Genomic DNA, 13678 nt, shown 5'->3' with positions numbered 1-13678 from the left:
AGGGAAGGAACCCTATACAGCAGCTTCTGCACCAGGCACAAGCACGTGGTTACCTTTACTGGTTTGAATCTGACGAAGACACATCGGAGGTAACTCATTTGTTCCTTGTCCATCCTGATTGTGCTGATATGATTTCGTCTTGGCCATCTGTGATTTTGATCGATTCAACGTACAAGACAAACAAGTACAAGTTCCCACTGGTTGAGATGGTTGGGATGGCTCCAACGAACCAGAACTTTCTGATTGGTTATGCAGTCATGAAGGATGAGACGGCTGCGAGTTACCGTTGGGTGTTGGAAAAGTTGAGAAACTACATCGGCCCACATGTACAGCCATCGGCCATCGTAAGTGATTGTGAGGGAGGTCTTTTTGCCCCTATAGCGGAGCTGTTTCCGGAGTCGAGCCATTTACTGTGCACATGGCACATCAACAACTGCGTGAAAGTCAAAGCCGTGGCCGTGGTCGTACATCCTCATCAAGTGGCAGCCAATCATCGTCGTCGGTGAATATGCCCGGCACCGGTAAGACATTCGACTTCAATTTCTTTTGTTGACTGTTTGATTAGTTTACTGTTGACTTGTTTATTGTGTTTATTGATGTGTGTAACAGGGAGAATGGACATTGAACATTTTCCATATAAGGACAGGATCCCTAATATCATGATGCCATTCTTGGACGGGTGGAATGATGTCATTGCAGATGGTAACTGCGGATTTCGGGTTGTGGCGGATGTGTTTCAAATGGGTGAAGACAACTACGGTTTAGTGCGGCAGTTGATGTACAGTGAAATCGCATCAAACCGAGATGTGTATGGCCATGTGTACGGCGAGGACTTGGATAGGTCTCTGCAGCGTATCCGGTGGGGAGGGGGACCTTGCGGTCAAAATCATTGGTTCGATGCGCCACTTGATCTCTTTGCCGTTGCAAACATCTACAAGTGTGCAGTCATGCATTTCAGCCTTGGTTTACATAGTCGAGCCTATTATCCATGTACAACGGTTCTGCCCTGGTGTTCGCGCGAGACCGTCACCAGACCGGTAAGGGACGTTGCTATTGGATTTCTTGGGCCGTCATACAGACATTTTATCCGATTAGACATGTCACCCGATTTTCCGGTCCCACATATCATACCGAAGTGGTATGAAATTCGTAGAGCAAGCGTGGAGGGTTGGGATGCTTTGTACCATGCTCGCGTGCAACAGTGGAACAATTTAATTGCCATGTAGTTTTTGTTGATGTACACCTACCTTTTACTATGAGGCCTTGTATTGTCAATACTATGTCATTTCTATGTGTTCATTTTTAAAAGATAATGTTTCATTTTAAAAACTAACAACAATAATTTCACAATATTACAAACTAAAAAGATAATATTGAATTTTAAAAACTAAGAACAATAATTTCAAATATTACAAACTAAAAAGATAATGTCTAATTTCAAATATCAGTAATCCCTCTGTGACGCCCACTGCCACTGCTCAAGGGTCCGTTCCAGATCGTCAATAACAGCTCTGCCTGATGCACTCGTCATGCAGTCCCTTTCCTCAAAAAGTCGGTGTCCCAACTGCATAATCTTGCCCATCCACTACACAAAACAAAAAACATGAAACGACGTATTATACATATATATATTAAAATAAGAGAACAACAAATAAAAGATGAGACGTACCGCATAAGAGGCAGTGGCAGGTGGCACATCGTCATCATCTGCGTCGTCGATGTCTTTGATCAACCTCGGGTGCGAGTGCCGGATGTACCATTCCATGTAGTGCTGGTCACACATGGCAGTCACCCCACTTGGCGGCCGCTGCAGCTCCGCCGTCCATAGGCGGGCAACCATCGGAAACTGCTCCCACATGGATATCATGTTTGCCGGCCATTGGACGACGTACTCCTTCGACGACGCAGATCGTACCGCCTTACTGGGCCATGCCGGTGGAGGTGGGACAACTTGGACAAATCCAAGCTGGCGAAGACAGCGCTGCGGCATGTACGCCTCTACGATCTCGCGATACTGAATCAGTCCGGTGTAGAGGGTCCTGGGTACCCTATTACTAGGGTTCTGGCCGAAAGGCATCCAGTTCACCTGCACATTATTTAAAATCAGTAACAGTCATAAAATAAAGCATCAGATTGTAAAAGTAGAAATAATTTAATCACTGTACCTCTAAGGGGGACATCCTGTCAAGCGATAACCGTATGGAGCGCAGGCGGTCAACGGACTTCTTCTCGACACGCGGACTCCACGCACAGGCACGTGGCTGGCCATCACCAATGGGAACCGGGTCGCGGTGTGGTCGAAACGCAGGAAAATACTCGTATATCCAGGTCTGTAACAACGTCAGACATCCAGTGATACCTGCTGCATCAGCCCGGCTCGAGAATCCTAACTGGCGATACAGATACGCCAGCGTAGCCGACCCCCAAGAAAACTGGCCTACTCTGTCGGGCTCACACGCGTCAACTATGTCGCGTGGCCTGAGCTTGTTCCCGCTCTTATCCGGAAACAAGGTACACCCGAGAAGAAGAAAAACATATGCAGCCAGCTGTGTGTCCTGCGTCCTACGTGCCGTAGGGTGCAAACATCGCTGCAAGACGGCTGCGATCTTAACGCCGCCGTGATCCCACACACCAAGTGCCGATGTGTACAGCGCAGCCCTATCCACCGCCAACAGCTCCGCTAGTAAATCTGCCTGATCCGCATCAGTGACGACAGATGCTCGGTTTCCCTCCACGGGAATCCCAAGGATGGCCTCGACGTCATGCAACATGATCGTCATCTCACCGAACGGAAGGTGGAACGAGTTCGTATCCGGCTGCCATCGCTCAACGAAAGCCGTGATCAGCGTCCAGTCAATCCTGTCGTGCATGGTGGCAGGAAGGTGACTCACTCTAGTGCCCCTCAATCGCCCGACCATCTCGCTCTCCTCCGGCCAAGCATCAGCCCAGCTACACAAAAACCTACAAGTCTTTTCCCGGGTTTGGCATTTCAAAATGCCTGTATCCAAAGCCCTCTCCTGGTCCTCCCAAATACGGGTAGCGATGTGTCCTAAAAAGCTAGGAATCACACTCCCGTCTATAGGTCCCCCGGCCACCTCACCCCTCACCATCCAAGAATCATTAACGGCCCTCGACCGTTTTCTGCTACCCGCAGACACAGTGGACGCAGATGATGTGCCAGATCTACTAACAAACCTACCATCTCGACCCTTACGCACATCTACCCTATGCGTCTCATACGTATCATCAAGCCTTTGACTGAATGGACCGTAATCATCATATGGTCCACTCTGATCGTCGACATCCTCATCTGCATCATCCTCGTCCTCGACCTCCTCCTCCTCCTCCTCATCATCATCATCATCTTGATCGTCCGCAGAACAGTGCACCCGTTCTCTGCGGGCCGAGGCCGAAATACCACGGGATCTAACGTGTCTGGGCCCCGAGCTCTCCATTGAGTAGATCGTACTCCTCACGACGTCAATACTCTTCCCCGCACCAGGTCTAAATTGCGATGCCTAACTCCAAGTAAATAACGAAACATAATAACGAAAACAAATTAAAAAAAGTCGAAAATAAACACAAAAGCAAATAAACAAGTCACGGAAATAAAATTATAAACATAAAAAATATAAATATATACAAGACAATATACATATAAACATAAGAAATATAAACATAAACATATACCAAAAACAAAAAATATAAACTACAAACAAAAAAAAAAACAAACATAAACAAAAACAAAAACAAAAAATATTACCAAAAACAAAAAATATAAATACAAAAAAGGACGAAAATAAACACAAAAGCAAATAAACAAGTAACGGAAATAAAATTATAAACATAAAAAATAAAAATATAAACAACACAATATAAATAAAAACATAAAAAATATAAATATAAACATAAAAAAATATAAATATGAACAAAACAATATACCAAAAACAAAATATATAACCAAAAACAAAAAATATAAACAACAAACTAAAAAATGAAAAACATAAACAAAAACAAAAAATCAAAAATGCAAAGAAAAAACCAAAAACAAAAAACTAACAAAACTTAAAAAATTTAAAATTGCAAAAACTTAAAAAAAGAAGAACATCAAAATTTTAAAGAAAATTTATAAAAAAAAAAGGGAACTTATAATTTTTTTACATACAAAAATATAATTCAAAAAAAAAAAAATACATAGGAACATAAAATTAAAAATTAAAACCAGATACAATTTTTTTTAAAAAAAAAAAATAGAACATAAAATTAAAACAAATAAAAAAACAAAATTTAAAAAAAAAAAGATAAAAAAAAAGGGGAACATACAATTTAAAAAAAAAAAGAAAAACAAATTTTTTTAAAAAAAAAAAAAAATTCGAAAATAAAATTTAAAATTAAAAAAAAAACAAAAAAAAAATTAAAAAAAAAAAAGAGAAGGAGGCGCCTAGGCAAGACGCCCGTACGGTGGTGGCGGCGCCTAGCCCAGACGCCACTACCACGGCCGTGGCGCCTAGCCTATGCGCCGCCGCCGTGGTAGTGGCGTCTGGGCTAGGCGCCGCCACCACCGTATGGGCGTCTTGCCTAGGCGCTTCCTCCGTGGTGGTGGCGTCTCGCCTTGGCGCCCCACGTCGCCGGAGGTTTTTTTTTTTAAAAAAAAATTACAAAAATTTAAAAAATTACCTTCTGGCCGGCAAACCGCCTTCCGCCCACCGCCGGTGCCGCCACTTCTTTGCCGGGCCGCCTCGACATAGCTCTGGAAATAATTTAGAGAGAGAAAGTGGAAGTAGAGAGTAGAGAGAGAAATTGTGTTTTTTAGTTTGAGGGCAAAAGTGTCATTTCACTCTTATTTTGTGGGCTTTATGTAGGAATTTGCGGGCGATGTTTAACAGTTCACTTAATATAATACGGAGTAATAATTTTTTACTATCTATTTTACTGAGTACCAATTTAAGTGTAATACAGAGATAAACGTTATTGTATAATATGTTGTTGATTTCGTCATAATGTATAACTTTTTTAACAGTAATTTTTTATATATGTTATTTATATATTTTTGTAGAAACTAAAAGTCAAAGTTGTATCTCGACATATACATTTGATCAAAGTATAAAACTTCTTTTAAAAAATAATATTTTGGTATTTGGAGTAAACCCTTGCAACAATTGCACCTTTTCCTAAATAATGCTATCAAAAGATTTAATTCCACAAATGCTGTCACTTTTTTATAAATTCCCATTTTACCATCCATGTCACCAGTTCAACATCTTTTATTTTTTTACTTGAAGTGGCGGTTTACTAAGATAAACCGCTACTTCAATTGGCAGTTTTAGGTATTTACAAAAAAAAAAAAAAAAAAAAAATACACTTGTGAATGACCATTGAAGCATCTTTTGTATGTTGAGGGCAGATTTCTACTGTTAATCTAACCATTGAAGCACCTTTCTCTCTTCCATTAAAGCAGCTTCTGTGGTAAGTTTTTATTTTTAATCATCGAATATCAACTTCACAATCTACTATTGGGGAATTGAAGGTCGGCTTTGACGGACGGTCATCGCCACGACGGCCACCGACGCCTGGAGGTGGTGCGATTTTGTGAACGCTGATGGTCGTGGGTTGGATTACGGTGGTGGTTTGATTGTGGTGGGTCAATTGAGGTGGCCTGGTGGGAGCTGTGGTTGTTTTCGGGGAGTAGGCTGTTGTTTTCGCTGCTGGTGGCAGGGGCTGCTTTGGTGGGTTCGATGGTTTGGTGTGGTGAAGGAGAGGGAAGATGAGAAGGAGATGGCAAGATACGCCATTGAAGGAAGCAGGAAGGTTTGGAGGAGAGGGAAAAAGAGGAAAATGGGGAGACTGATGAATAAGAATCTTTAAGGCAAACCGCTACTTGAAGTAGCGGTTTGTTGCTGGACCAATAAAAAAAAAAAACGGTTTTTTTTCCTTAGTTGACGTGGGTGGTAATTTGGGAATTAAAAAAAGATTGGCTGTAATTTGAGAATTAGATAATTTCTCAACATTATTTAGGGAAAGGACTCAAATTAAAGGCAGATTTAAGACATTTTAAATTTTTATTAATATATTTTTTTTTTCAATTTGAATGGGAGGTGGCTCTATGAGAAGTTCTAATAATGTGACAATTCAAAATCTTATGTAAGTTATAAGTGAAAATATGTAAAAGGGAAGTAGACATTATTTCTAGACTTGAATTTTCCAAGTTTTGGATTGAGAATTGAGCTCTTAAAGGTTGGCTTTAAATTTTGGGGTTATGGACTACTCATAGACTTTAACTTTAATTTATATTATTTAAATAAATATTTTTTTAATAAAGATAAGAAAACTAATGTATGGTGAAAATTAATGTATATACATGCCAATCATTATTTTATCCAAGATCATTCATAAGAATCCTACCACATTGCTTAGTAATGTTTTGATTGAGCACTACTACCCATGATTCCATGAGAGTAATGAGACCACGCAATTTTTATTAGCTCAATAGGAAACATTAGTATAAAATGAGTAAAATGAACTTTTTTTAGAAACATTTTTTAAAAGGAAAACACAGTTAAAAATTAATTCTCCTTGGCTGGTTCCTTGAAAGAAAACAAATAGAGACAATTAAAATGAATTTGAAAGGAAATGATGGATGGAAGGTGAGAAAATGAGACTTCTCTTTCTTCCATGCAATGAAAAAATAAATGGTCTGCCCCTAGTAATATATTCTTCGTCATTGAAAAACAGTTTTGTACCTTTAAATAACCAAAAATTAATTTTGATACTTCAAATATTGATTTAAGCTTTTAGCCTTTTACCACTAAGACTTTGTGCTAGTAGACCAATAAACTAATTAATTCAAAAATCTGGTCCAATAGAAATTGAATTGAAATTGGTAAAAAGAAAAAAGGATCAGATTCATTTAAGATCATTGCAAAAAAATAAAAAACAATCATTACCTTAATAAAATTATTCTTTCTTTTTGTACTATTATTAAAATAGTTTATTAAGGTAAACAATAGTATGATTCTACTTTTGTAAAGCAGAAGACAGATAATGAAGTGTCGTGCATCTCAAAATTATTCTTTCTTTTTGTACTATTATTAAAATACCTTACAGCCTTTTTATTGTGGATTATAAACTTCCTTCCTCTTTTGGTAATTGTTTTTGTTGAGTTAATGAGAAAATCCACATGTAAGTGAAAGTATTGTCCCATATTGAAAGAGTATAAAAGTGAAGAGAAATATTGAGATGTGTATCCCACATTGAAAAAAAAATAAAAAATAAAATTGTGTCTCACTTTATAAGGCTAAGAGGCTACCCTCATTACCACATGGTTTTGAGGTGGAATCTTCTTGGACTTGTATAGTGGACACTTGAGATGGGTGAGACTTCGGCCCGTTTATCAATTTTATACCACTTATGTTTTTTATTAGTTGACACGTTTTCCATTTTGAGAAGTTTCTTTTTAATTGACACGTTCCTATTTTGGGTAAACTTTGTGTTGCTAAATGTCAATTTTACCCCTTTTTTTTCTCCTTCCCGCAATAGTCTTTCTCCTCTCTTCCCTAACTGCCTACCCAGTACCCACTTTCTCTCCTCTGCTATGACTAGGATGACAATGAGTCGGATTCAGATCGGATTATGCAAAATCCAAGATGTTGAATTTTTAATTTGCCTCCGCCTCCGACTCCAAGAATCTGACTTAAATTTTCAACCTCCGACTCCTACTCTGACTTTAAATTTGATTTTGACCAAATTATCAATAGCAACCCATATATAATCAACTTCAAAGACCTATGAATACATGAATTGAACAATAAAATATATATAAGTACATAGAAAAGTCGGAGTCGGATCGGATAAGTCGGTTTCTAAGTAGACTCCAACTCCGACCCTCTTCCGACTCGGAGTCGGATTTTTTAAGCGAAGTCGGACTTGGATTATTATTTCTCGGATTCAGTTCGGATTTTTTTCTTCGGATCGGATCAGACCATGAGCGGATTCGGATTAAATTACCATCCCTAGCTATGACAGAGCAAATTAATTAGTATAATAAGAATATTAAGATAACAATATATATACTCGCATAAATGTTGCACTCCTATGTACCCAGAAAATAGCGGCTATTCCAACATATATCTGCGCGTTACAACTTTACATTACGCTATTATTTATTCTACAGGTATATTTTATGAATTGTATAGCATCCCCAACTACTCAACCTTACAGAGTTTTCTATTGTGGATAATCAACCCACCATATAATGTGTTATGTTAATCTAGTATTACTTCAAGGATCTGTCTACAGCAATTGTATGTTCTAGACTTCTAGTTGTAGTACCACTAGTACAAGCTGTACATTTCACCTTTCATTTGGGATAGTGTGCAAAACTTGCACAATAACATGTTACATATCCTACTAATAACATTCATTACGGAGTATTTAAGTTTTCTTTCTAACATCCCTTCCGTTGCTGATTGTTTGATTTATTAATTTCATGTTATTGCACTGGTAATGTTTTATTTATTTTTTATTTATTTATATATATTTGTATAACTAGTTTGTTGGTGGATTTATTTAATCTTTGGGTTATGTCATCGTACGTGTGTCTTGGGTACTAAGTTAGTGTGCCTTGATATTAGCTAAAGCATACTGAAAGACCCACTAGCTACCCGTGTCATGTGTCACAATTTTTAAAAGGGCGGCCCACTAGGCCAAATAATGTCGAACCATGTTAAACACATACTTCGCAAGTTTAAATGGCATATGCCAAATTTTATTTATTTTATCATATTTATCACATCATATCATGTCATTTTTTAAAATGAAAAAAACGTGGTTCATACATGGCCCACAACCCAACACGCACAAGAATACTTTGGTCCTAAACAGGCCCAAAGCTATGTTTACACTCATCATAAAATCTCCAAAGAGAAATTACATCGGCAATAAAGCATAGGGTTATAATCATTATCGTAACTTTCTCTATTAGTACAAGTTTACAACTTATAGTTGGAGACTTGGAGTATCTTTACAAGACATGTGAACCCACAAGAAGTTTAACTTATGTTTAAACGTACTTGATAATCACAAGAATAAGTATGGTAGGTTAGGAAGCCCTTTTCAATAGACACATTTAGCATGTCTCACTAAACGACATTGTATTTCGTAAATTGTAATGATTAATTCAAACTTAATTATAAATTACGTGTAAAATGTAAATTAAGTAAGCAAAACATCAAGGAGTGATTAGAGTGATTTTATACAGGTGGTGCATGTTAATTTGAGTACAGCTAATTAGCAACTATAGTCTGTTAAAAAGCCTTTTATACTATGGGCTAAATATTGTTTAGGTAATTTAAACTGAAAATTATACCCTACATCCTAGTGTAGGATGGTCTACCTACACCCCCTGATGCTACGCCGTTTTGTAGCTTGCGGGGAGTACTCACGAGCTAATTCATGCTTCAATTCTTTCCTTTTTTTTATTTATTTTTTTAATTCCTTGTTTCTTATTATTCAAGCTATGTATATAAATGATTTTAAACCCAATATTTTCTCTCTCCTCAATTGATCAATTTCCATTTTTCTACCTACATTCTCTCTAGTTAATTCATCTTCTTCATTTGATTTTATACTAATTTTGCCGTTTATTTTTCCTACGATTTTGATAATTGTTGTTGATCATCAATGGCTGATTCTTCCTCTGCTAATTTCGATCGTGATTACGAAAGTGTGTTTCCGTCTTCTAGAGTTCGATTGATTGATTCGTTTGTTCATCAACAATGTGAGTAATTACAATCATAATTTTGTAATTTTTATCATCAATACATTGTTGTGTTATAATGCTCTGTTTATTTCAACTTAATTTATGTATTATTATTCTTTTCGTTGCTTCAATTTTCAAAATTTGATTATGATTATGATGAACGTTTTTGGATTGTTCATACTTTGTTATGAATATTTCGCTGCTTCAATTTATTTCATTGCTCTATGTTTGAAAATTGCGTGATTTTGTTTTTATGCTTTTATTTTTTTTTTTGGATCATTTTTATATTTAAAATTAATCAATTATGTGTTATCATTTGTACTTCTTAATTTTTTTATGTCATATATGATTATTTGTTTTTACCATTTTTTCTTGATAATATTATGTGTCAAAATTTTCCATATTGATCATGTGCAATTTTGCTATTGAACATTGTATTTGTTAATTATTGTTCATTTTTGAAACATGTTATGTTCATTTATAATTGTACATTAAAACTTTGTGCAATGAGAAAAAAAACTGATATTTCATATCTTGCTAAGGTTTTGATCTTATCTGTTTATTTAAGTGTTTGAAATTGAACATTTATATATTTTAATATGATCATTTAACTTTTATTTGAAGGCGAAGGATTTAGTGTTTAAAGGATTTAATATGATCATTTTTTGAAACTTGTTATGTTCATTTATAATTGTATATTAAAACTTTGTGCAGTGGGAAAAAAAAAGCTGATATTTCATATCTTGCTAAAGTTTTGTTTTTCTTATCTGTTTATTTAAGTGTTTGTAATTGAACATTTATATATTTTAATATGATCATTTAATTTGTTTTGTAGTCGAAGGATTTAAATATTCCTATAAATAAAAGTGTTGCTGGTGTTTCTGCTGCTCAAGCTCAATGTAATGTTCCTATAAATAAAGGTGGTGCTGGTGTTAAAAATGATGCTCAAGTTAATCCAAGAGTACTAATGCGTCTACAAAATCTCAAACTAGATATTTTGTTCCACCCGTAGTTCTTGGCATTGTTCCAACTTCAACTCAGGATTGTTCAAACTTCAATCTAGAAATGTTTAAACCCCATTCCAGAAATGTTCAATCGACAAATGTTTAAGTTATTCCTCCCACGGTTCCAATAAATGATCAAGGTGCTCTTGTTCAAAGTTCTTCAAGTGTTAAAGACATAAGAATTTGTTTCTATATAGTACCTTTTTTAGTATATTGTTTTTTTAAAATTCAACATATGTAAATGATTATTTATCAATTTGAAAATGAACAAAAGTAAAGAACCAACAACCAATCCATAAAACCTAAAAATTATATATATTTTTTCATACAAATAAAGATTAAAATGAAATATCAATTACAATAATTTTTTTAACAAATAATATCTATAAGTCTATTTTCCTCCAAAAAAAATCATCTATAAAACTATATACTTCCTCCGTTTTCTTTTACTTGCAACACACCTTTTAGGCACGCAATTTTAGGAGATGATTAGTGAGGGTAAACGAGCTATTTTATCAATATAATTTTTACACGAAGATTAGAATAGGGTTAAGTATCATTTGTAAAAATTATAATGAATAATTTATCCGTTTACATTATATAAACCCGACCTCAAAACACGTGCCACAAGGCTGTGTTGCAAGTAAAAAGAAATGGAGGAAGTTTAAGATATGATCATATACACATTCATTAATGAACATATACACTTTCATAAATGAACATATAACATGTACTATTCATTTGCAAACTTCCTTGCTTATCTTCGATTTAACCTATATTTAGTGTTTTTCTTCAAATAGCATCAGTTCCGCATCCTTGCTTCCTAATTTGGTTCACCTGTTGAACAAAATGAATTAACAAATGTTAATTATTATATACACTACTTTATAAATGAACAATATATCTTACATTATTGAACATTTATCACTTTTACACTATTTGGTTTCAAATCACAAATCTAACTCTCATTAAGTTTAGTAGTGAATGTTTCTATATGCTTCATAATTTATACTCCGCAGTTTGTATAATCAGCGTTGTTAAGCCATTTTATCTTCTCCAAAACAACTACGTATTCTTCAATTCCATGTGCAAATTTATATCAAATGTGTAACTTTGGACATCACTACAATATAGCTAGATTGGTTGTAAGATATTAGTTTTAATGCATACAAATGAACATTATCAATATTATACATGAGGATAATGTATAAAAGAAATGAACATTCGTTATTTAGGCATATAAATATATATGTAAACTGAAATGAACCAATATTAACATATATTTTAAAATGAACATTACTTTATATGTAAATGAACATTATGAATTTCATAAATGATCAAAAGATTTGATAGAATAAATAAGTCAGTTTCTCAACTCAAATGAATGATTATTTATGCATTTCATAAATGTGCATAACATATCATAAAAATGAACATTATTTATTTAGGCATATAAAGTCAAATATAAACTCAAATAAATTCAAATATACAAATGAACATTTATAATTCTATATATGTTCATATATTAACTCGGAATCGTAGAAATGTTAACATCTATACCATAAGACTTTTTAATATCTTTTAAAAGTTCTAGATCTACAACTTGAGACTTTTGTTCGTTGTTTTTTTTTACTCTTGTTTAAATAGGTTTTTGAAATAATACTTACGTTTCTTCAGACTATGCCTTGTTATGTTCAACGAACATGATTCTTCTCTGAATCATCATTCTCTTTATCTCTCTAATTCGAAATATATTTTTCGGTTCTGTAAAAAATAAAAAAAACACAAAACATAGTAGATTTTAATGATTTTTGCATAAAATAGTTCTAATCAAGTTAGATTATGTTTCTGAACATGTAATTTCAAAATGAAATACGTAGTAGAAAAAATAGGTTCATACAAAAAAATTTAGTAAAATTACTTACTCTTTCTGTGAATGTTGTTGCGATTGTTGAATTTCTTCGCAAATGTAGACATTTGAAGGAATTTAGCAATATTTTGAAGCAATTTCGTAGTATTTTGAAGCAATTTTGTAGTATTTTGAAGCAATTTTGGTTCATATTTTCTAGTTTTGATGAGAGAGAAAGTCTAGAGAAATGAAGAAGAAGGTTTTAGAGAGAATGGTGGGTAGTTACAGTAGGTTAGTGGGTTATGGGATGTGGGTAACATGATAAACGCATCGTTTAGAGGGGGGTGTAGGTATCCCTACCTACACTAGGGTGTAGTGTATACCAATTAAGAAAATAGAGGTATGATATGCGGCCCAAAAGTCAGCAATTGTTCGACCCAAACAAAGTAATTTTAAAAAAATGTTTTATTTTATTTTTTGACTTCACATACTACCTCCGTTATATATTAGTTGTAATTTTGGGGTATTATTTGTGAGATATAAAATGTTTCAAAGCTGTAACTAATATTTAACGGAGGTAGTAATTTTTTTTACTCTTTTTGTATTAATGCGAATGTCCCATTATTCGAAATAATAATAATAATAATAATAATAATAATAATAATAATAATAATAATAATAATAATAATGCGAATGTCCCACCTTAACCATTAACATTAATTGTATTTTGGCAATTTTTTTTTTGATGACAAATTCAATTATTAAAGTTATAGGATTTTTTGGATTGAATAAAGGCAAGAAGCCAATTCAAGGATGGGCTAAAGGAAATATATTCGTATAATCCATTAATCTCCCAAGTTGGGTGTCAAATGGAGTAATATCAAAACACAATCCCAATGATTAATGAGTTGTCATATACGTCACTAGGGCTCACTACATCTTATTCTTCAACGGATTCCACCTCAAAAATCCTAATCTTTCTACTAGTATTTTCTTTTATATATTTTGGATTATCCTTATTTTAGATTTTAAGGAGGATTCTTAAAAAATACCATTCAATGAATATTC

At 34.6% G+C, this 13678-nt stretch overlaps 2 protein-coding genes and 2 long non-coding RNA genes across 4 annotated transcripts; 2 read left to right on the top strand and 2 right to left on the bottom strand.

Moving 5' to 3' along the window:
- The first annotated feature begins 455 nt into the window (after nucleotides 1-455).
- Nucleotides 456-1329, top strand: LOC110688440. Its single transcript, XM_021865189.1, has 2 exons — nucleotides 456-521; nucleotides 610-1329. Exons 1-2 carry the CDS (start codon nucleotides 509-511, stop codon nucleotides 1224-1226), a joined length of 630 nt encoding a protein of 209 aa, XP_021720881.1. The 5' UTR covers nucleotides 456-508; the 3' UTR covers nucleotides 1227-1329.
- Nucleotides 1330-1401: 72 nt separating this feature from the next.
- Nucleotides 1402-2391, bottom strand: LOC110688441. The gene is made up of 3 exons (XM_021865190.1): nucleotides 2166-2391; nucleotides 1670-2086; nucleotides 1402-1585 (listed from the first exon to the last, which is right to left on the bottom strand). Exons 1-3 carry the CDS (start codon nucleotides 2178-2180, stop codon nucleotides 1445-1447), a joined length of 573 nt encoding a protein of 190 aa, XP_021720882.1. The 5' UTR covers nucleotides 2181-2391; the 3' UTR covers nucleotides 1402-1444.
- A 6970-nt stretch (nucleotides 2392-9361) lies between these two features.
- LOC110687646 lies at nucleotides 9362-10953 on the top strand. The gene is made up of 2 exons (XR_002504464.1): nucleotides 9362-9775; nucleotides 10593-10953. It is a non-coding gene; the product is annotated as an uncharacterized LOC110687646 (long non-coding RNA).
- Nucleotides 10954-11299: 346 nt separating this feature from the next.
- LOC110687645 lies at nucleotides 11300-12997 on the bottom strand. The gene is made up of 3 exons (XR_002504463.1): nucleotides 12687-12997; nucleotides 12429-12525; nucleotides 11300-11598 (listed from the first exon to the last, which is right to left on the bottom strand). It is a non-coding gene; the product is annotated as an uncharacterized LOC110687645 (long non-coding RNA).
- Between the last annotated feature and the right edge of the window lie 681 nt (nucleotides 12998-13678).

This window comes from Chenopodium quinoa, unplaced genomic scaffold, assembly GCF_001683475.1.
Source record: "Chenopodium quinoa cultivar QQ74 unplaced genomic scaffold, ASM168347v1, whole genome shotgun sequence".
Taxonomy (NCBI): Eukaryota; Viridiplantae; Streptophyta; class Magnoliopsida; order Caryophyllales; family Amaranthaceae; genus Chenopodium; species Chenopodium quinoa.
This window is presented reverse-complemented; position numbering and strand designations above follow the sequence as displayed.